The sequence below is a fragment of the Mytilus galloprovincialis genome, chromosome 12 (assembly GCF_965363235.1).
Source record: "Mytilus galloprovincialis chromosome 12, xbMytGall1.hap1.1, whole genome shotgun sequence".
Classification (NCBI taxonomy): Eukaryota; Metazoa; Mollusca; class Bivalvia; order Mytilida; family Mytilidae; genus Mytilus; species Mytilus galloprovincialis.
In genome coordinates this window covers 6,772,686-6,795,868 of record NC_134849.1, presented here as the reverse complement: position 1 = coordinate 6,795,868, position 23,183 = coordinate 6,772,686, and the positions used below count along the sequence as shown (strand labels likewise).

The following is a 23,183-nucleotide window of genomic DNA, read 5'->3' as shown; positions in this document are numbered from 1 at the left end:
CTAAAAGAAAGCAAAACAAAAATGCATGTTAATAGGAGTACACTGTCAGTCTTATTTTGTTTACTAATGTGGCGTTTCATTCGAGAACTAAAACGATATAAAAGAACATCCAGAATAGTTTAGTCCCTCTACGTGATCGATCTCTCTTAATTGCGAGGTTAATGAAATAGTTGTTGGTCAGCGGAATATACCAATTTGATTATTCAGGTAAATAAAATAAGGAGATGTAGTAATAAACCGTAAAATTGCCAATAAGAGAGCTATCCTATGCTATTTTTCTGGAGTGTGATAAAATTTCTTTTTTTAGCCCATTTTATGAATACACCCGTATTATTACAGCCTTTTGTCATCACAGGCTTTTTCCTATTATTGATAAACCTGAAAATCATAAACGACATTTTCTCAAATTAAAATATATAAATAGAGGTATTGATTTTATTAATTTGTCTAGCATATTCAATGACTCTTCTGTCTATAGCTTAATACCTCCATATTTTGATAATATAGAACAACCCATTATTTCGTATTTTTATAAAAAACCAAGCAGAAATTTGATTTTCAATTATACGTCAATTACAACAGACGTCAATATAGAAAATAATGTTCCTTCCACTTGAGATTGCGAAACATCTAGTTTTAAATATGTTCCCTATGGTCATGTTATCACAGGAGACCTCAACATCGTCGATGACCGTGAAGTCATAACTTTTCTAAAGAAAGGACCGAAATACCGTCCTCCATCTACAATAGATTGGAAACAGTGTCGTCAGGTCATTAAAGACGCTCTGTCTGCCTATTGTAAAAATTGGTGCAAACGTGAAAAATCCGATAAAAAAATCTTTAGACAGTTATTTGAATAAAATTATGAATACGGTTGATATTCGAATATCTCATTTAGAAAACAATTCTGAAATTAATAATAGGAACCATGATATACCCATTTCTAGAATAAAAAACAAACTCAAGGTACTCGCAGAGCGGTTTGTGTTCGTACCGGCAGACAAGGCAGCAAATAATGTAGTGGTGGTGTGACGCATATACTACACGAAAGTTCTTCAAAACGAAATTATCAATTCCTCTACATTCAGGTCAGTGCGCACCACAGAGAGTCAAATCGTTAACAAGCATACCACTGCCACTGCCCAGCTTAAAGCATCTTCCGAACATTTGAAAGTCCCTATCATGTACTGGTTACCGAAATTACACAAAAAAACATTTAAATTCCGTTTCATCTCCGCTTCCAGTAAGTGTTCTACTACTAATCTATCAGTGCTTCTAACCACCTCCCTTACTACTATCAAAGAACTGGTTATTAACTTTTGTAATAAAGCTTATGAAAATAATGGTATTAATTATTTTTGGAGTGTTAAAAATTCTTTAGAGGTTTTAGATAAAATACATGCTTTCAATGGTCCTTACAATTCTGTTGACAGTTATGATTTTTCTACTCTGTACACTACACTTCCACACAATCTTATAAAGAAAAAGTTTTTGTATTTGATAAAATGGTCTTTCGAAAAATCTCATTGTAATTTTATTTGCTGTAACTCGTTTAAGGCCTTTTTCTGTAACGAAAAGGGAAAGTATGCTAGATACACTTACTGGAAATGTGAGGATATGATTGAAGCTTTAAACTTTCTGCTTGATAACATTTATGTACGTTTCGGCGATAAAGTGTATCGTCAGGTAGTAGGTATTCCTATGGGCACCAACTGTGCCCCTTTAATAGCAGATTTATTTCTATATTGCTATGAATCTCAGTTTATGACCAAACTCAGTAAAGACCCATCATTGTTACATTTGGTTGATACATTCAAAAATACCTACCGTTATCTGGATGATATTTTTTCGTTGAATAATCCAGAGTTCTCTAAATATACTTCAGAAATTTACCCAAACGAACTTACTTTAACTAAATCTAACATAAACAGCAGCAGTTGTCCTTTTCTAGATTTAGACATTTCAATTTCAAACGGGAAACTTCACACTAAAATTTACGACAAAAGAGACGATTTTTCATTTCCTATTGTTAATTTTCCTTTTTTAGACGGCGATGTGCCTTTGGCTCCATCATACGGTGTTTATATATCGCAACTCGTTCGGTTTGCCCGTGTGTGTTCTGATGTCATAGATTTTAACGAACGTAATCAATGCATCACTGGTAAATTGTTGTGTCAGGGATTTCGATACCATAAATTACTTAAAACTTTTACTAAATTCTTTCATAGATACAAAGATTTGATTAGTAAATTTGGCTATACCTGTAGAAAGCTTATTAAAAATGGTATTTCACATCCTAAATTTTATGGTAATATTGTACTTAAAGCGAGGAAATCACTATGTGATCCTTGTAAACTCATCGAACCTTTAAACAAACTTATAAGTAAGGGTTATCGTACCAATATTGTAATAAGATCTCTAAATATAGTTCACATTGGCACTAATATTGATATTGTCATTAGCAAATTAAAACATAACTAAATTTCATTATCTTTTGAGGCGAGATGTATAGAGACACAGACACGTTAACTTTTATTTATATAGAAGTCGCTCTTCACTATACTACTACCTGTCGATACATTTATTTTTGACATTGCACAAGTCATGTCTTCTTTGACTATTAATGACGTTAAAATACTAAATCCCTGTGATGTGTTTTAGTCGATTTTAGTCTCTGATGCATGATTTTTTATTATTAATTGGTTTTGGCTTTTAACTAGCTGTCAGTAACTGCGAGTACTCTCAAATCGTATTTTCTTGTTAATTCGACCTGTTGATACTGTTTATAATGCTTTTTTGTCATTTTTTATTTATACGGATCTTGTCTGTACACCAGCTTTGATTATTTGTAATATCTTCACTTATTCTTACAACATTTGTATAAACTTCAAGATTATAAAAAAAAACGGTTTTTTTCTAAAGTGAACATTGATTGGTTAAATATTTCTCAGTCATGTCCTGTTTTTGAATTTGTTTGTTAGCTTTTTGGTCATGAATGTTTGTCTCTAATATTTAATTAACTGTGCATTTGTATTCAGATATCGCAGATCAAATTTATTCGTTCATTGTTTAATCATACGTTTTTTGATTGAGTTAAGTCTGCCAATTGATATTTTATCGTATGTTTTTCTTTGTTGTGATGTTATGCTATTGTTTCAGAAAAAGGGAGAAGGTTTGGATCCATTAAAACGTTTAATCCCGCTGCAAATGTTTGCACCTGTCCTAAGTCAGGAATCTGATGTACAGTAGTTGTCGTTTGTTTATGTAATATATACGTGTTTCTCGTTTCACGTTTTGTTTATATAGATTAGACCGTTGGTTTTCCCGTTTGAATGGTTTTACACTAGTAATTTTGGGGCCCTTTATAGCTTGTTGTTCGGTGGGAGCTAAGGCTCCGTGTTGAAGGCCGTACTTTAACCTATAATGGTTTACTTTTTAAATTGTTATTTGTATGGAGAGTTGTCTCATTGGCACTCACACCACATCTTCCTATATCTATCCACCAATTTTAAGCGAAGTTAAAATAAAGTTGATGTAAGCAAGTCAATTGGCAAGGTACGACCTTCAACAATGAGCCAACCTAAAAGCATATAGTCGGCTATAAAGGGCTACATCAGTACTGGAAAACTCAGGTACTCGTAATAAAAGATTTCCTTTTCAGCCGATTGGATTGAGAGTGTAGCTAAATATGATATCTTTGTTTAGCTTGCTTCCTAGATGAACCGTGAAGTCATTATTCGGTTAGGTAAACTACCCTCCGTTAAGAGTAGATTAGTCCGACTGATAACAAAATCTATCTTTCTGTAGGACTAGGCTATTTCGAATACGAGGGTAATATTACCTTTACCTACATACGCAATGGGCTGTTATCATGAAATGTTATTATCGGACCATTTTATTCTGACAAGTCACAGTACAATGCGATTTGGTGCCATGATATCTCAGTAGCAAGGGTTCGAATCTCGGCGAGGACAGAACAAAACATTGGATAACGCAAATTTACAGATCTAACATTGTTAGGCTGATGTTTAGAAAAAAGTTAAAACACAAAAATACTGAGCTCCGAGGAAAATTCAAAAAGAAAAGTGCCAAAGCATATGGCAAAATCAAAAGGTCAAACGCATCAAACGAACGGATAACAACTGTCATATTCCTGACTTGTTTAAGGCATTTTCTTATGTAGAAAATGGTGGATTGAACCTGGTTTTATAGTTAGCTAAACCTCTCACTTGTATGACAGTCGCATCGAGTTCCATTACATTGTCAATGATGCGTGAACAAAACAACATACACAATAGGTAACTAGACGGACTTTATATCCAATATATATATATGTATAGCCAATCTGCCAGAAAACGATGCAAAACCGTCCGAATGTCACTTTTGCCAAATGAGTTAATATCTGGCACATCGGTTCACTTTAGTTATTTAAATAACCAAATATATATATACATAAACATCCCTACTGAATTTTTCGGGTCAAGAAGCTTAAAAATTGCCAATACCAGATTGCCGTTCTATAAAAATTTACAACCAAAAAAGTCTAAAACATTCCCAATTCCCTCGATCCCTACAGCTGCTCAAAGCCCAGTACTCCCGATTTGAACCTTACTCGGTGCCACACCTCCTTATAGCCCGGCAACATTATCAAATCTAATATTTTGTCGATCGGATCGTTAATTACCCGAAATGATACACGATGTCAATCATGAAAGCTAAAAAAAACATTGCATGTCATATTAAATTAAAAATTATTTGCAATGAATTTATAACAATAAATTCCAAAATTCCAATTGCCAAACCATGTGGATTCCGCCTAGCTCTTCTGTCGTGCAGTCAGCCATGATATCAGGCTACCATTTTACTCTAAAAATGACCAAGACATATCTCCCGGGTATAACCCCAAATCATAAGCAAATATTTTCTTTGAGAAAAAAAAATTAGTGTAAGCATATTGGAGATAATAGATCATTCTAGATCTGTAGCTGTATCTGTAGGAATACGTTGTGGATACCAATACTGGCTTTAATACAACAGAAGGGAGCGCTCCGTTTCTGAACAAGCTGGCTGTCAAGGCTCGATGTGCGCACTACAGTTTCGTCAAGGTGGCTCCACTCGAATAATGTTTACGAAAAATTAGTTAAAATATTATTATATTTTGCTAGTTGAGATCTCAAAACGCTTTGTGTATTTCTTGATCTGCATGGTTTTTCACAACATTTCCGATAATTGTTAAATTCCTTAGCAGTAATTTGGTGTTCTTTTTTCTTTTTTGCGAGCCTTTATTTAAATTTTCTGGTTCTATAAAGGGCACTGAAAAACCAGTGTCCCTCGACCACCTCGTACAGAAATATTAGCTTCTGGCTTGTATTGAGCGTCTTGTAGTTTCAATTTGGTGCACGTGTTTCAGACGCAACCAACTTCTCTGGATATGTAATCTCCTGTTATAACCTCACAGGTTGTCGTGCATGTAAAACATTTTTTATCTTCTTTTTACTCAGGAGCTAAATGAATAAATATTGTTCGTCCATTTGCTTTTTCTATCAAAAAATCATAAGTTAATTACACTTTTTTTTCTGAAATTTGCATATTGAGATTATAATATAAAAAGGAATAATCATTTAATGGGTGTCAACCTATTTCTCATTTATATACTAAAATTTGATTCATAGAACAATATTAGTATAAATATTCCAGCACCGTCTTATATCTTATGTAGTTAGTATAATTTTGACTGTCCCTTTGGTATCTTTCGTCCCTCTTTTTTTGACCTGGTCAAACATTAAGTAGAAATGTTCTACCTAGTGACAGTAATAAATTTGCGAAGTTGAAAAGGAAGCTCATTCAAGCGACACTTCTATTTAAACCTTAATTTAGAAAATGTATACCCAGGTTTGGTGACCAGTACAGTAAAACGATATGTTTAATCGAGGTAGCGTCTATATAAAACCGATTCCCTGATAAACATGCCATATAAATCAAACAATTTATTTATGTTTTTGTTTTCTTTTATATGTATAAAGTAAAATCACAAAAATACTTAATTGAGAGGAAGATCAATTGGGAAAGTCCATAATCACATGGCAAAATCAAATAACAAAACGCATCAAAAACGAATGGACAAGAACTGTCATATTCTTGACTTGGTACAGGCATTTTCAAATGTAGAAAATGGTGGATTAAACCTGGTTCTATAGCGCTAACCCTCTCACTTAAATGACAGTCTCATCAATTTCCGATATTTTTACATTTCATGTGTTGTACATAATTGATTTACATTACTGAGGTATATATTTCATATGGCGTATGATGGTGCTCCTATATTTATAGCAGGCTTATATACCGACGAAAAACCGAGCGCCATCTGTCGTCATATTGATCGTTAGCATAATACAACGATGACATTGTTCACATTGACATTTAACGAATCGACATGTTACGAGTTACAAAATATCAATATACAAATGGACTATTTACCAATAAAGAAATTAGAAATCATACGGATACAAGTTACAAATTGACCGTTTACGAATTAAGAATTTTGAAATAACAAAGATACAAGTTACAAATTAACAATTTACTGTAACGTGTATATTTATATATTTCAAACACCGGTTCCAGAAAATACTTGGATCCAAGTTGTCCACAAACAATACGGTAATACTAAAAACTACAACTACAATGTATCTATATTATGCATAATGAACTAAAATGTACACACTGACTCTTTGTCGAAATAAAGTAACAACGGACAACTATATATATACAAATATAATACAAGTAAACAACATGTTCTCCAGATAGGACAATCTGTCACTACAAGACAGTGCAACTGATACAGTCTGTCACTATCAGGCAGTGCGGGCTTGTACAGCCTGTCGTCCGAGTGGGAAAGTCAACCTTGTCAATTCGATCAATTTGTACGTTTACTTTGTATACAGTAAAAAGTGTCCTCTAAATATAAAAGCTCTTCCAGCACTTAATATATCCGACGTACATGTACGCTATGTTGATGGATGACAGCTCATCGACAGCCAACTGACAGCCTCGAGAACCGTTTCTCATTCTCTTATATTCCCATGGTCGAATACATTATTTCATTGATAGGGGTGTTCTCTAAATGTTACCTTTACGGAACATAGAGAGTCCTTTAGGATCATCCCTATAACCTTCAACCCAGCCACTAACTTTCCCGCCAAACGTCTAAATTTGTGTAACTCTTTCTCAAGCGTACAAATTGCATTGCTTCACTAAGATTCTATTTAATTGTAACATTAACGGTCAATAAAAATTACATAACCCACGCCTTAATCTACATGCTTCCCGCAAGATTTATTCAAAATTACAAAAATTAATTCAACAACATTTATACACAATCTGAACTTTACTTATTTACGTAATTAGCCATACAAGCTGGTCTCTTACTCTCGTGACGATCATCGTCCTCCTCTAATCTCATTGAGGCACGCTTTCTTTTCATTGGGCGTTTTCTCCTACTTGCACACTTGTCGCAACCAGTGACATATGCTATCACGTCGGATTGTAAACCAGGCCAATAGTATCACTGACGTACCTTCTCTCTTATTTTCTGAATACCGTAGTGAACAGCACACTTTGTCGCATGACAGTATTCTAAAACTTGCTTGCGCTCAAACATTGGAATTACCGCTTGTAATTTGCTGATATATAAAAAGCGGCCATTTTTGTTTACCGCTTCGAAAGACGACGATGTAATTGAATTTTAAAGATTGATTTTAATTAGTGTAACTGATCAATTTAAAATAAATCTAACGCATTTACCCATTTAAGCTTCAGAATCTTCCAGACTAGAATTTAGTGTGTTTGTTATTTCGTGTAGTTCTCTTGGTTTTTAAGATGCAGGTTGTGGTTCACTAACAGTGATAGTTTCTGTTGAAATCAAGGCTTGTTTTTGTTTTCTGGATTATAAACTTATTAAATAACGTTAATAAACGCCATGAAAGGGTCGTCAGAGCCAATTATATATTGTTTTACGTCCAAAATATTGACTGAAATAAGTGTCATAAAGGGATTTTACTGTGCCGTATTTTGGAAGTCATTTTTCAAGAGCTCGCCAGGTACTTTCAGTCAAATTTGTATGCGCTCATGTCTCCGGGTCTACAAAATTTACAGAAGGGCTGACTTTTAAATGTTCAAATCCCTAAGGTCCTAGACAACCATGTGTCTTCCAACAGTTGCTGATGATTGTCGTTCCTGGTTTTATGTTGTCTTTTATTAATTTTAACAATGTTTCCTTTGTCCGATTTTCTACTGCCGCAAACAAACTTTTTTTGCTGTCTCTGTCTATACCTCCAAACACCCACCGTCCTTCTACTCGATGCCCTTAAAGGTATTTTCTTTTTCCAAATTTACTTTCGTCAATTTCTACAATAACGTTATCTCCTCATATTTTTCCACTGTATATTTCCAAATTTCTATGCAAACTTCACGGCAATAATTGTACCAATCTACTATTGTTTGATCACAAATAGAAAGTTCACGTTTAACAAATTCTTGGTTTATTTTGTAAATCCAGAAATAAGTGATCAATAATATTTTTCCAAACTTAAATTATGTCCTTGAAACCAGGTTTCGTTTCTGATGGAAACCTCTTTATTGAATTTTTTGTTGCTGCACTTCCAATAAAAAGTGCCGTTTGAAAAAGAACTGTCTTTTCTTAAACCGAAATGTTCATGGTTACACTTTTTACATACCTCTCCAGATAAATCTATTTAATTCTAGAGAAAAACACCACTGAATATTTTTCTCAACACTTTCACAAATATTAAGAAATGTTTTGACTTGATCGGCATTTCTGTATTTACATTGTAACAGTGTTTGTAAAAACAGCTGATTTTACGTCACGGTTGACTATGACGTCAATAATGTCATGAATATTTACGACGTAGAAGTCACAGATAGTAGAATTTTTATCACGTGATATACCTACCTAAGTAACGGAAGCGTGGACATTTTGAACACTTACCAAGACGTATTTCTGTGAGATTTTGTAATTCTCATTTAACATGTTTAAATACATTGTAACTGTTTAAATTTTGGCCTATTTTCATTTTTAACTTTTTGGCGGGACCAATTTCTATATACTTGTATTTACTATAGTTTGCTGTACTTTTTATGGGGTCCGCTAAAGTAGAAGTACACCTCAGACTGACTCCATAATGACCTTAGAAAGAATCACTTACTGGATACCTCATTGTATTGTGGCCTTTGACCCTCTGTCAGCCACCGCTTAACAAGTTTAAGGTCCGAGTCATTCAATTGTAATTCTATAAAAGTTTAGTCTTTGTTATTGTTAGTCATCTGACTCGTTAGGTGTTTGACCTGACTATGTTCTCTTTAAGAACCAGCACTGCTCATTTTTGACTGCCTATAAGATGTTCACCGGCATAATTTTCTTTTAATATCAGCATTTCTATTTTGGGTACCTTGAAAAAATGGTCTTATGCGACTTCTGGCCCGGAGAGAATTAAGAAAAAAGGTACTTTGAAAAATAAGGCGAACTTACTGTTTGTCTTTTTCATTTTTAGCCATGGCGTTGTCAGTTTGTTTTAGATTTCCCTCTTTTAAAGTTATCGATGTGTAATAGGTTTGCAGACACGTCAATCAGACACTTATTTTTCTTCATACAGTCTAAACCTAGAGTACCATCGACTTGTAGGTCAGTTACAACGGCATCTGAAGTAAACTCCTCTCTACCAAAATCAAATGTATAACTACTCTTACCTCTTCGGCTTGAATAGTTTTCACAGACGGATTTAATCAGTGACTCAGTTTCACTCAAATGTGGCCTACACAAGTCTGGAATTCCTGAATTATCTGATGCTGAAACAACGACAGCGCCTTTGTCATTGGTTAAAGACTTAATTTCAGAACTCAGTGTATTAGCCGTACCGCCCGTATATGTCCCGTTGTTATCTGTTCCCTAAATACTTTCTTTCTTAGTATTATTGGGACAATTTCTTGCAAAGTCTCCTATTTTACCACAACAAAAACAAGAACTACCCCTTTTTCTATTGGTTTGAATATTATTGGTGTCCCCACATGGTTGGAAATTTCTTTCGGAACTGAAATCTTTGAGCGTCCTCGTGTTTTTCGATAAAGATTGTAAATTATTCTCAATTGCCTACATCCTTTTCGCCATATTATGCCTTGATACAACTGTATCCGGAATATCAGATGCTTATGTCCGTTCGTCACTAATAGTCTGTCTTACGTGACCTATACTTTCCATGGTTCTACTCTCGGCCATGTTATAAGCTTCAAGCTCAAATGTAAATTGTATAGTGTCGTCAAGACCTTTTGGTCAAGACTTTTTAATTCTTAGTCTCATTTCGAAGTCAGTTAGCGCATCTATTAATTGTTCTTTGGCGAGCGTGTCCCTCAATTCTAACGGAGGAGTCGGGTAGGCCAAATTAGAAAGTCTTCGAACTGACTGTTCTTAACCCAGGCAAGTCTCGCTTGCTTTTTGTCCACATTCCTTGAATCGAACATAATAGAGTTCAGTTTGACTAGATGGAGCAAAGCGTTGCCAGTGCATTTACTAGGTCGAAAAATATTTGCCTCTTTTCCTTTGGTAAATCACTAAGGACTGCTTTGGCTTGTCCAATCAGTGACACAGACAAGTACAGACCTTTTTTTATGTTCAGACCACATGTTAACCAGGGTACACATCTCAAAGTATGCTAAGTAATCCATTCAAGTAGTATTGCCATCATATTTTGGAGGTTTGATTTTAACATCATTCGAACCAGAGCTAACAGTATGAGCAGTACTGATGTATTGATAAAGTTGGTATTTGGGCAAATCGGAAACCGGAAATACATATTAACTGATAGCGGGTACCTGAAGAATTGAATCAGTTAACTGAAAACAACCTCTGTGTCTAGAAAAATACTTAGAATTAGAGAACTGATTGATAGCCTAGTCGGTTTGATACTCCCGACTAAAGGTAATTCTTATATTCACACATTCACACATATTCATTCATTCACCATTCGCCCATTTACAACAGTACTTTGAATTTGTGTTAATTCCGGCTAAGGATGGAAATACCGATCCTTATTTTCAACAACATTCGGATGTACACCCTGATCTCTACGTATAGATGATATAAAACCTTGTCCATGTTGTATATTGCTTTCACTACGAGACTGTATTTGTCTACTTATCGTCAATATTTAACATATTCATTGCAGTAAAGTACAATTCAAATTAAACATTTATAGTGTTATAATCTTTTATCGTGTCACAACTCAGCCGTGCATTACAGGTATGCCTCACAGTTGATTTACTTTTATCTTGTAAGTTAATACTGACAATAAAATATACTAGTAGATTAAACTATTGGTTTTCCCGTTTGAATTTTTTTACACCCATTATTTTTGAGGCCCTTCAAAGCTTGTTGTTTAGTGTGAGCCGAGGCTCCGTGTTGAAGACCGTACTTTGACCTATAATAGTGTGGTTTTGTTTACAAATTGTGATTTGGATGGAAAATTGTCCCATTGGCGCATATATCACATTTTCTCATATCTATTGAAATTCGGTTAAAGTTTTTGTTCTTGAAGTACAGTCGATTATAGTAAACTGTTCTTTATGTATACTTTATGTATTGTTTGTTGTTTATTAGTTCACTGCTCTGTTTTCATCTGGGATGCGATGAAATCTGTATAAACAATAATCGATTAACACCGATTGATATTCACGTGAGTGTCTAAAGTAAGAAAATTAACAAGTCACGTCTTTAATATCTTGATGGGTGTTTTCCTTTTTTTGCAACCTGATGTTCTTGGTGGTTGGTTTGGTGTTCTCGTTTTGCTTTGGTGTAAACCTATTTACACTTGTAAATATTTCAGTGTTAATGTCCTTTGTGGTTGATAATATTTTCATATAGTCATAGACAATCAGTAGAAACCAAAAACTTAAAAGTTTATTTATTATAAGCCATTCATTTAACAATCGATGATTAGTTTATCCCACCAAAACTGCTGATTTTTATTTTTCATTATCATTTTCGACTCACTTAAAGAAAAAAGCTTCATAGGCGACAATGTCTATTAATTAATCGTCTTTTTTGTATTGAGGGCACACATCGTACGTACGTGCTAAACTATACGCCTGGTATTTTTGTTGATTGTTATACTCTGTTATGATAAATATGTCGTATCGTTTATATGTTCTGCTTTGATTTATAAAATATTGAATTATAAGTTCGCAAATATTTGTGAAACCGCTTCTTTAAGCAATCACAAATTGCGTACAAATTTTCATATCACGTAGTTGTAATTTTGCACTGTTATGTTTAATACTTTCACACTATCATAATGTGGACAGGAACAGGCTAAATGCAGAACTGTTTACCATTCATGCGTTATTGAATTAAAATCTAAGCGTTCAGTGTACATCATTTTATAACGTTTCTACTTCTGTATTTCTTTATAACTTTGTGCATGTTTATCTAGACATTCATCTCCATCTTTTGTTGTAGTATTTACACAAATATTTAACATTTATCGATTAAAATCATGTATAATATTCACGGTTTCATGTTGACCCTCATAGCAATCCTATAGTGATGTATTACAACTTGTTTTTCATTTGTCAGTTGCATTCATACCGACATCGCTCAATAATTTTACTATTTCTAAATGTCCAGCCGAAATAGCAGCATGTAAAGCGGAAGTTCCCTCTTTATCTTTTAGGGTTACATCTACACGACTATTTATTGTTTGGCCATTCAAATCAAGTAAATATTTCACTGTTACATAGTGACCCTTCTTGCAAGCTAGATGCAGTGGTGTTTCACCTGTAGGTATTGTGTCATTTACATTCATACCAAAATCAATTAATATCTGTACTATTGCAGTATGTCCATTCGAACAAGCTACGTGTAAACATGACCATCTATTTTTAGTTGTTATGGTCGTATCTACACGACTATTCAATGTTTTACCATTTAAACCAAGTAATAATTTCAAAGTGTCGTAATGACCTGTCTGACAAGCTGTAAATAGTGGCGTAAAACCGTACGTCGATTTGTCATTTACATTCATACCGACATCAACTAGTAAATTTACTACTTCAGTATGTCCATATGAACAAGCAATATGTAAGACTGACCATCCATCCTCATCTTTTACGGTTGTATCAACACAGCTATTTAATGTTTGTTCCTTTAAATCAAGTAATAATTTTACTACTGCATGGTGACCGTTCTGACAAGCTAGATGTAGTGGCGTAGAACCGTCCTTCAATGCGTCATTTACATTCATACCAACATCAATCAATAACTTTACAACTTCTGTATGTCCATTCAAACACGCTGTATGTAGAACCGTCCATCTTTCTTCAAGTGGAGTATACTTATTCAATGTTTGGCCTTTTAAATCAAGTAAAAATTTTACTGTGTCTTTATGTCCTATTCTACAGGCTAGAAAAAGGGGTGTAAAACCTTTGGTTGTTAAGTCATTAACCGTCATACCAACATCAATCAATAATTTTACTACGTCTGTATGTCCATTATTACAAGCTGAATGCAGAACTGTCCATCCACTTTTACGGGTATGTAAATTTTTCAATTCATCAGCAATTGTTCTTTTTTTTATTTTCAAATAAATAAAATCTGTAATGCACTTTACTGTTTTGTAATAACCATGTTTGCAAGCAATATACAGGGGGGTCCTACCGTGTTTTTGTTTCTGATTTACTTCCATACCAAGTTCCATCAATGTTTTAACAATTTCTGAATGCCCTTTTTCACAGGCTATATGTAAAGCAGTGTTTTGGAAGTGATCTTTTACTGTTAAATCGACATTATATCCACCATTTAGTAACAGCTGTACCAATTTTACATTACCATGTGAACAAGCAAAATGTATAGTACTCTGGTTTGAATTATTAGTTTTGTTTGTTTCTGCTTTGTTTTCTAACAACAATTGAGCCACCTCAGTGTGACCATTGAGGCAGGTTGCAGATAATGCAGTTGTTTTCTCAGAGTTTTCTGCATTAATGTCATGAATATATTTCATGAGATATTTAACAACTGAAATGTGACCGTTTTCACACGCAACAAAGAAGGGCGATCTACCTTTCGTGTCTTTCCCATCTATGTGACCTGGACTTTTTACCCTGAAATATTCTACAAAATCAACGTATCCTAAATACGATGATACAAAGAACGGTGTAGCGCCATCCTTGTCAACAACGTAAATAGTTTCCTTACATTTGTCTTGTTCTTTGAGAAAGGAAATCAGTAATTTTCTATATTTCTGGTTCTCTGTCTGTATGCTTCCAAAGACTTCCCAGTTGTTTCCTTTCAAAGCCTCATTATATTGTCTTTTGAGATAACCTTCTTCCAACTCTGGTGGGATATACACTACAAATGGCAGACTCCTTTGACCACACGATGAAAGCTGAATGCGATGTGCTACGAAAGCAATGTCAGCATACTCGATTAAACAATTCATTATAGATGGTGCAATCGCTGCTGAAATTATGTCAAACATTTTGTCATGGATTGCTGTATACAGTTTTTTGGATTCGGTAATATAGATACCTTGAAGACTCTTTAAACAATTTTGTATCGACACCATGGATACATTTGCTTCAATCTCAGCATCTCTGCATATAGCCTTTATTAAATGTTCTAAATCACTGGAAATTAATTCATTTTTACAAAATTTATTATTCTTTATAACTAGGAGAGAAAGAACAAGAAAAGATGTTTCACATTTAAATTTCATATCTGAAATTTCTTTTTCAAAAACTTCAACGGGATGATTAAAAAAAACTAGATTTTGTTTAATTTTTTTGACATAAAGTGCACATAAAAGAGGAAAGAAATCGTACAGACAAATGTTTTCTATGTTGTTCACAGTATTTTCAGGTAAATACGACAATGCAATATTTCTCATTTCATCTGCAGAAATTTTATATATAGTACTAAAGCTGCACTGTACTAGGGAGAAACATGTCAGTTTTGGAAATGCCTTGTGACTATATATATTCTCCCTGCACGTGATTATAAACTTAGCCTCTGATTTGCTGGAGATGTCATCATTATCATCATTCTCATTACTAGAACGTAATAGCATATTTAATTTACCATCGTTTTGTTCCCAGAAATCTGCTTTATACTGATTAAGAGCAAATTTACCACAAATGTCATCTATTACAAAAACTTGGATCTTCCCTGCTGTAAAATGTTTAAGTATGTCTGATGGACCATCACAAGGAATTATTTCATATCCTTCCTTTTCAAATGTCAATGCTACATGATGAGCGACAATAGATTTCCCACAACCCGGAGATCCAGTAATAATGACTCCTCTATTTTGGTTTAGTGATTGTAGTATAAAAGTAGATGCTGCGGTAGAAATGTATTTCAAGTCTTTTTCTTTCCATTCTTTCATAGTTTTAATGTGTATTTCTGCAAAATAACAATAAGTTTTTGTTAGAATATATTATTTTCTGCTAACCTTTGAAATGTAAATCTGAAACAGCTTTGTTACACTTACGATTAATTATGTTCTATTAATTGCATGTTATTTTATTGTTTTCCTAACATTTCATGGTAGTTATCGTATCAAAAATGGTCCAATTAACATAGTTTTTTGTTTGTTATTACTAAAAAAATATCTAGTAGAGTCTACACATTTATATATGTACATGCTGTTTGATTCAAATCTATGATGGGTTCCAGATGCATGCAAAATTCTTAAGGCACAATCGCCAAACAAATCTATGGCCGTTTTTTGTTTTATTCAATCTATTGCAAATCTTGATATTACGTAATTTGCAGGAAGAACGAGTAAGCTATAATGTCCACGTCGTCGATTACGTTGACGGTTTGTAATATAAAAGAAAAAGACAATGCCAGTTTTCAAGAACAATAATCCATAAATTAAATTATATTTTAGAATTCGAGTATATGGTAACGGGAATCCCTGTAAATAGTTAACTGTAATCATCTTTTTTGGATAATATAAGAATACTAGCGGATAACCCCGGTTAAATGAATATGATTTGGTGTTTTGAGTGTTTATGTTTCGTGTTTGATTTCGTTCCTTGTTTTCCTATCCTCGCCAGTGTTCCGAGTGTGTTCTTGTCTCTTGATTTGTGGCGAATTTTGACTGTGATATTGGTATGCTTTTGCTTTCTTTCATAACTTCTATGTTATGCAATATTCTTGTTATTTTTTTCTATCTCTATAGTTCTCTTTCTTAAACAAAATCAATAGCTTTTTTCAGCTATATTACAGAGACTACCTGTTTTATATAATTGTATACTGGTAGGAAATGTTTGTTGTTTTTTTTTTGTTGATTATTTTTTTTAATTTTGTTTTTATGTTATATCAGTCACGCAGAGTGTAATTGTCATAATACGGGAATTTATCAGGTTGATATTACTCATACCTGGTATGGCTACCCCATTAATTGGGTATTTTGACAATTACACACTGTATCAAATTTATCTTGATTTTCATACTATCCTTGACGTATACATGAGATATAAGCCTTTTTTATGTTTATATTAAATATTAAATTTCCCATAAAGGAATAGAAAGTTATTGTTTAATTTGTAAAAACCATGACTAAATTGTGTTATAATGTTGAAGTGCAGACTACCCAATTTGGGCAACAAATTGTTCTATTCTACAATAAATCTAAAATACCTTTTATATTATTATTTTCTATTTCTAATGTCTCCATTTTCTGACTGACGGTACGCAGATGCTGATTGGTGTTTTCCATCTGTTTCTCAAGTCGTATCAAATCTATTATATCATTAGTTAACGGTGAACTCATCATTGCATCAATCTCTGACTTTAAATCCGGCACTAGTCTTAGTATGGCCTGTAAGACAAAACACAACTGCAGAATATACTTTATATGAAACAACTATTACATAATTAAGCAAGCACTACAAAAAGTTGACATGAATTATCTGTTACAAAACTTGATTTTTTTAATACTTTTTTACCTCAGGAATAGATTACCATAGCTGTATTCGGCAAACCTTCAGGATTTTTGTATCCTTAATGCTTCATCATCATACACTATTTGGCCTTTTTTCATAACTATTGTTGATTCGAACGTCACTGATGTTTTTTTCAGACAGAATGCTCGTCGGGTGTAAATACAAAATTTTAATCCTGGCATCAATACTAAGTTTATTTATATTTATAGTCCGAAACTATATTTGTTTTCTACATATTCACAATTTGTTTTGATCCGCCGTTATCGACGTCTTGACAACGCCAATTGTTGTATGACGTCAGAGGAATGTGAAATTATCGGTTTTTATTTCACTGGAAAATCAATGTAATTCATTGCAACCAATGTAATAAATAGACATAAGAAGATGTGGTATAATCACAAATGAGACAACTCGCCATCCAAGTCACGAATAAAACTTTAAAAAAAATGTATTATAAGTTTAGACTCAATTCAGATAGTCACTTTTTAAATTATAGAATTTTCTAAAGGTGATTTGATTTTAAACTTATTTTATTCATTAAGATATGAAAAGGATTAAGCAACAGACACATCCTATAAAAGCTCTCTCCGTATTACATGTACAAGGTATAATTCAATTATAACAACTGTATTTAAAACAATGCAATATAGTGGAACATGCATGCTACTTATGAGCACACACAAGCAAATATATGTTTATAGTGTTACTTACTAAATACAAAGTATATTTAGGTAAATAGGCAATTACTCATCATTTACTCAAGAACCTTGAAAAATGCAAATATCTTTCATAAGTCATTAGAAATATATATATTATATATGGCTTGAAAGAAACACTAAGCTTGCTTAGTGATTTACATGACTTAACGTTGAAGTGGAGAAGAAAAAAAGAAAAAAAATTAAACTAAGTGAAACAAAAAAAAATAGATAAGTTTCAAACAAAACGTTGTGTGCAACTGCTCTATTTCTGAACAGATTTAACAATATCAATATTCATATCATATGAAAATATTCTGTTTGCAAAAAGTATTAATTCAATATTTATGTCAACATTATCAGCAATGGATTAAATGGAATCAAGAAGGATCTGTCTTACATCATTGTACTTAGGGCAAATAAAAAAGAGATGTTGGTTATCCTCATTAGGGTATTACTAATTACAGTTTGCACAAAAAGTGAACTGACTAAACATGCTAAACGAATGAGATTTTAGGTTGCTAGCGCGTTATTTCTGAGTTGACAATGACTTACATGAAGTTTCCTTATCCCATAGTTGAAAGGTTTAAATATATCATCAGTCCTTTTAACTTTTCCAGTCAACTTCTAAATATACCCAAAACTTGGGGATTTTTGTTAACTCAAAGGAATACTATTCCAAAGTCTTAAAGTGGAAGGAATTAAACTATTAAAATAAGAGCTAGTTCTAGCAGGAGGCGGATAAAAAAGGTTATATTCATTCCTCAAAGTATAAGGGGTTTGTCTGGGAAGATATGGCTGGACTAACTCATATAAGTATACAGGTGTAATCCCATTTAATATTTTATAAAATCGTATAAGCTTATGTTTTTTACGTCTATTCTCCAGAGTTTCTACACCTAATTCAATATAAAGCTTGTGTCTTGATGAATTGCGTCGTAATCCTGTAATAATTCCAGCAGCTTGCATCTGCATATTTTCAAGAAGCCCAGACTCGTGTTGGGAGCAATTGCCCAAAACAACATCACCATACTCTAATATAGGTCTAGCAAAAGCATAATAAATACGTATAAGTGAACTCCTATCAAATAAATGTTTAACTTGATAGAGCACAGATAGACGAGAGCATGCTTTTTAATAAATGATATCAATATGTGTGTTCCCTGAAGCTGATGATTAAAATGTTATCCCAAGATGACAGTTAATATTTATTTTTCTCACATAAAATACAGGGTGGGTGCTCCCTTTTCCTTTTAGTACTTCCAAAACTGATGCCTGGGGACACCTGCATGTATACTTCTTAGAGTTGACGAAATACAGGGTGGGTGCTCCCTTTTCCTTTTAGTACTTCCAAAACTGATGCCTGGGGACACCTGCATGTATACTTCTTAGAGTTGACGAAAAGCCTTCTGAAACTACCTTTTGTTGACGATCTGAAATATCTATTTCTATCAAGATAAGAGATGATCAGTTAAGCCAGATTGCTTCAGTTTAAATAAAAGTCCTTTCTGTCAAACTTTATCGAAAGCTCTAGATAGATAATGTAACGTTCCAATGCAAACCTTACATCCCTCCCTACTATATTACTTTTTATTTTATGATATATTTCTATTAACTGACGAACAGTAGAGTCACCTGACTGGAATCCAGATTGAAACTTTGACAAAAGGTTATTACTCCTCATATAATTATACAAATACTAGTAACAGATATTGCACGATAGTTTAGAACTGAATGTGGACTACCTTTTCCTTTTAAAAATAGGATTGACATGTGCAATTTGGTTGACCTTTTCTAACCATGGCGTTGTCAGTTTATTTTCGATTTATGAGTTTGACTGTCCCTCTGGTATCTGTCGTCCCTCTTTTTACCACAACAGTGGAACCTGATAGGGACATATTAAATAACTTAGTTTATGGTTAAATCTAAAGTTTATTTAAATGTAGTCCAAACTGAAAGTTCTAGCCTCTTTTATCTATAAGTTAAATCCTTTAATTTGACAGCAATGAACCAAACTACGAAATAACATTGCATTTTGTAAGATAAATAATTGAAATAGATGAGCTGATTCAAACAAGTCGTGAATAATTTAACGTTCATGAACGGTCGTGAAAGGTCGGGACTAGTCCATGCAGAGTTGAGACATGTCAAGACTGATCGAGACTTTTATTGATACCACAATCAGACTATACCAAAATTATCAATACTCAATTAGACTTATCAAGTCGGGTACAGTTATGTAAAGTTAAGTGCTGTCGATTATGTATCGCATTGTCTAAATTGAAGAGCCGACAACAATTGACCTTTTATTAGATACATTTAGGATCACGATATATTAAAAATGATTATTGCTGAGGAAATTTCAGAATTATTAAATGGTAAACAAAGTTATTGAAGATGTGATTTTGTTATTAATAAAAGGTATAAATAGATATTTGTATAAAGGTAAGATTTTATCAGTGAATTATATGAATATATATTGTTTAATTCACCTTTGTTTCTTTTCAATCTGTTCCTACTATTTTACTTGGAATTTCAAACAAGCAACATTTTACCCATAGCAGCTGTATGTTTTTTTTTAAATCTTTTGAATATAGAACTGTAGAATTACTTTATGATTCACTTATTTCGTCGAGTTTTTTTGATACTCCTATAAGAATCTAACTTTGACTATGTGTACTTGTTTATAAAAGAAAATACCTCGATTACGCAGTTCCCTATTTCTGAAAAAGTGTTTTCAGAAACTTTCCCGCTGTCTGAATGAACAATGTAGTTCCTGTAAAATTTTATTCTAGAAATATCTGCAGCTGTAGTATGAATCGTTTCCAGTGGAAGATTATCTTGGATGTCAATGTCTGTGAAATTTCTCAGTAAGCAAACCATCAATGATACATCAAACATGTCTGATGATACTCCTGAAGAACCTAAAACAAAGATATGATAATAATAATATACATGATAATTGAGTGGATATCCGATCGAGTTCATACCTATACATGCTATATAGGAGTATGTATCTAAAACTCATACATCACTATTCAGCCACTTCTTCTATTATGTCAGATGACTCTGAATTACCTATTTGTGTCCTCTGGTTTTGTAGTTTCAGTATTCTGTCGGATACTTGATGACATACAGCGCTTGGCGTTTTAAACGGAACAGTTTCACTTTATTTGTTTACTTGATTCAATTATGTTGTGCTAGCTCATATTCTGCTTCTTTCAATTGAAAATATGCATAACAAACATTGAAAAAAATGAAACTCAGATATGGTACAATACTCAATACCAAACTCGTTTAAAGGGTATCAACACGCCTCAATCTTCTAAATCGCTTAAATGAAATTACCACAATAACTAACATTTCTTATAATTAGAATGGTGGTAACCCTTCTTTTGAGATGTCATGCCAAAAAGTAACTTCAATGTCTTTCAACCAACAAAACGATAAGCTCAAATTTAATTTTGGTACATCTTTCTAAAGTTTTGAAACTGATTTCAATTGAAAAACTAAAAGTATCATTTATTTGACTACTTCGAAAAACAGGAATTCCAAATTTAGTTCGTTGGTTAAACCGAAAACTATTTATCTAACCGCATACACTATTAACCTCGTTAGAAAGCCCCATCAATTTTAAAGAAGCATTTTATAATTTCTATGTATCAGCAATCCAACTGCACCTTTATATGGAGTTTAAATCTCCTAGTTGATACGATATTCCTGGGCTAGTATTGCCTATCATAATTTTCTTGATAGAGGGTTGCTGCTCATAAGGAAGCTATTAATGCAAGGCGTTACCTGTTATACAAAAAATTTGAAACAAGGATCGTTAGTTTTCGCGTTTGAATTATTTGTCATTTCGAGGCCTTTAATAGCTGACCACACGATATGGTCTATGAAGACTTACGGTGACCTATAGTTGTTAATGTCTGTGTCATTTTGTCTCTTGTGGATATTTGTGTCATTGGCAATCAAACCAAATCTTCTTTTTATATTTATTTGCTTACTCAGCCTAAATCTCTTTTATAGCGATTACGTTACATATGGAATACATCCGATTCAAATTAGAATATTTATGTCTGCATCTTTCGAAAACTTTTGCTATACACCATGGTTTTCGATGTCAAAACATGTACTTAATTATATCATCTATACTGGGACATCATTTGAAAATATGAATCACCTTGCAGATACGTTCAGTTCTTTTACATGTTTCACATCCTATCTGTTATGTTGATATTCTATATCAGACAAAACAAGTCGACATTTACCTCCAAAGCTAATCAAACTTGTGAACAGAATTATTTAGAAGGGATATAATAACAATACCGTTGTCAACTCATTAAATATGTCATATCTAGGTTTCAATATTTTTCACTCATGGGGTCTTTGTATCAGAAATAAACACATTTATTCTAAAACCAAGTATTTTCATGATACAGGTTATGTTTGTCTCATTTAGAGCATGATTGGAAAATACTAAACCCTTTACGGTTAAAATTAAACTAAGAGATGTTTTCATATTAAAATATATATTAATTGATCAACCGAAATTTTTTTTTTTGTATTATTTCACTGCGCAGTTTCCATTTGACTAAACATTTATTCATATTATCAAGACCACTATATTGTTGATGTTGTATTGGTGGATTAACAGAATGAATAATACTATATCTTTATCTCACCTTTTGGATATAGTAAATCATACTGTGCCAGTGGGAAAACTCTTTTCGTATATGTTAGGTCATCTATCTTACGTCGGTTTTTACACAGAAATTGTTTTAGCTGTCCTGGGTGGAATTCAAAGTCAAAACATCGCCTTACAGCACATGGTGCAATCTTTATCAACAAACCAGCCAATCGTAGAAAATTTATATCCTCCTGAGCCAAGGATGACGCCATCCTACAAAAGAATAGTTAAATTAAATTAAAACAACGTCAATGATTTTACTGACTTACTGTCAGTATAACTTTTGATACATATCATGAATATGTAGCGAAACAAAATTACCCAAGTTCAAAAATCATAGATTTAGAAAAAAAATTATACCACATATATGTTACGGTGTATTGGTTTTATTAGGGATTATGTATAATCACTGGTTACTTTAGTGATTGTACTTTATTACTTATATTTTGATCTGCGCGTCCCTAATAGGTCTTATGTAAACGAAACGCGCGTCTGACGTATTAAGTTATAATCCTTGTACCTTTAATAACTATTAACAAATTATGCTTTATCACAAGAAAAAATGATAGGGATCAAATATACTAACTGGAACCAAGAGACAGTGAATGAAACTTAAATAATGTAATGCAAATCAATCATATTATAAACTGTATTTTTGTGTTGTTATTTTTTTTTTTTTGGAACAAAAAAAAATCTTTTAAAACTCTGGTCCTTAGAATATTGAAAAATGAAATTTAAGGTGTTGATTATTCTTTGGTTTTCTATGTTGTGTCGTTTGTACTATT

The 23,183-nt window shown here is 33.0% G+C and overlaps 1 protein-coding gene and 1 pseudogene across 1 annotated transcript; both read right to left on the bottom strand.

Annotated features, from left to right (window-relative positions):
* Positions 1-7,917: 7,917 nt before the first annotated feature.
* Positions 7,918-9,560, bottom strand: LOC143055179 (uncharacterized; annotated as a pseudogene).
* A 2,397-nt stretch (positions 9,561-11,957) lies between these two features.
* LOC143055178 (uncharacterized) lies at positions 11,958-21,336 on the bottom strand. Its single transcript, XM_076228318.1, has 4 exons — positions 21,303-21,336; positions 20,409-20,632; positions 16,709-16,889; positions 11,958-15,463 (listed from the first exon to the last, which is right to left on the bottom strand). Exons 1-4 carry the CDS (start codon positions 21,334-21,336, stop codon positions 12,630-12,632), a joined length of 3,273 nt encoding a protein of 1,090 aa, XP_076084433.1. The 3' UTR covers positions 11,958-12,629.
* Between the last annotated feature and the right edge of the window lie 1,847 nt (positions 21,337-23,183).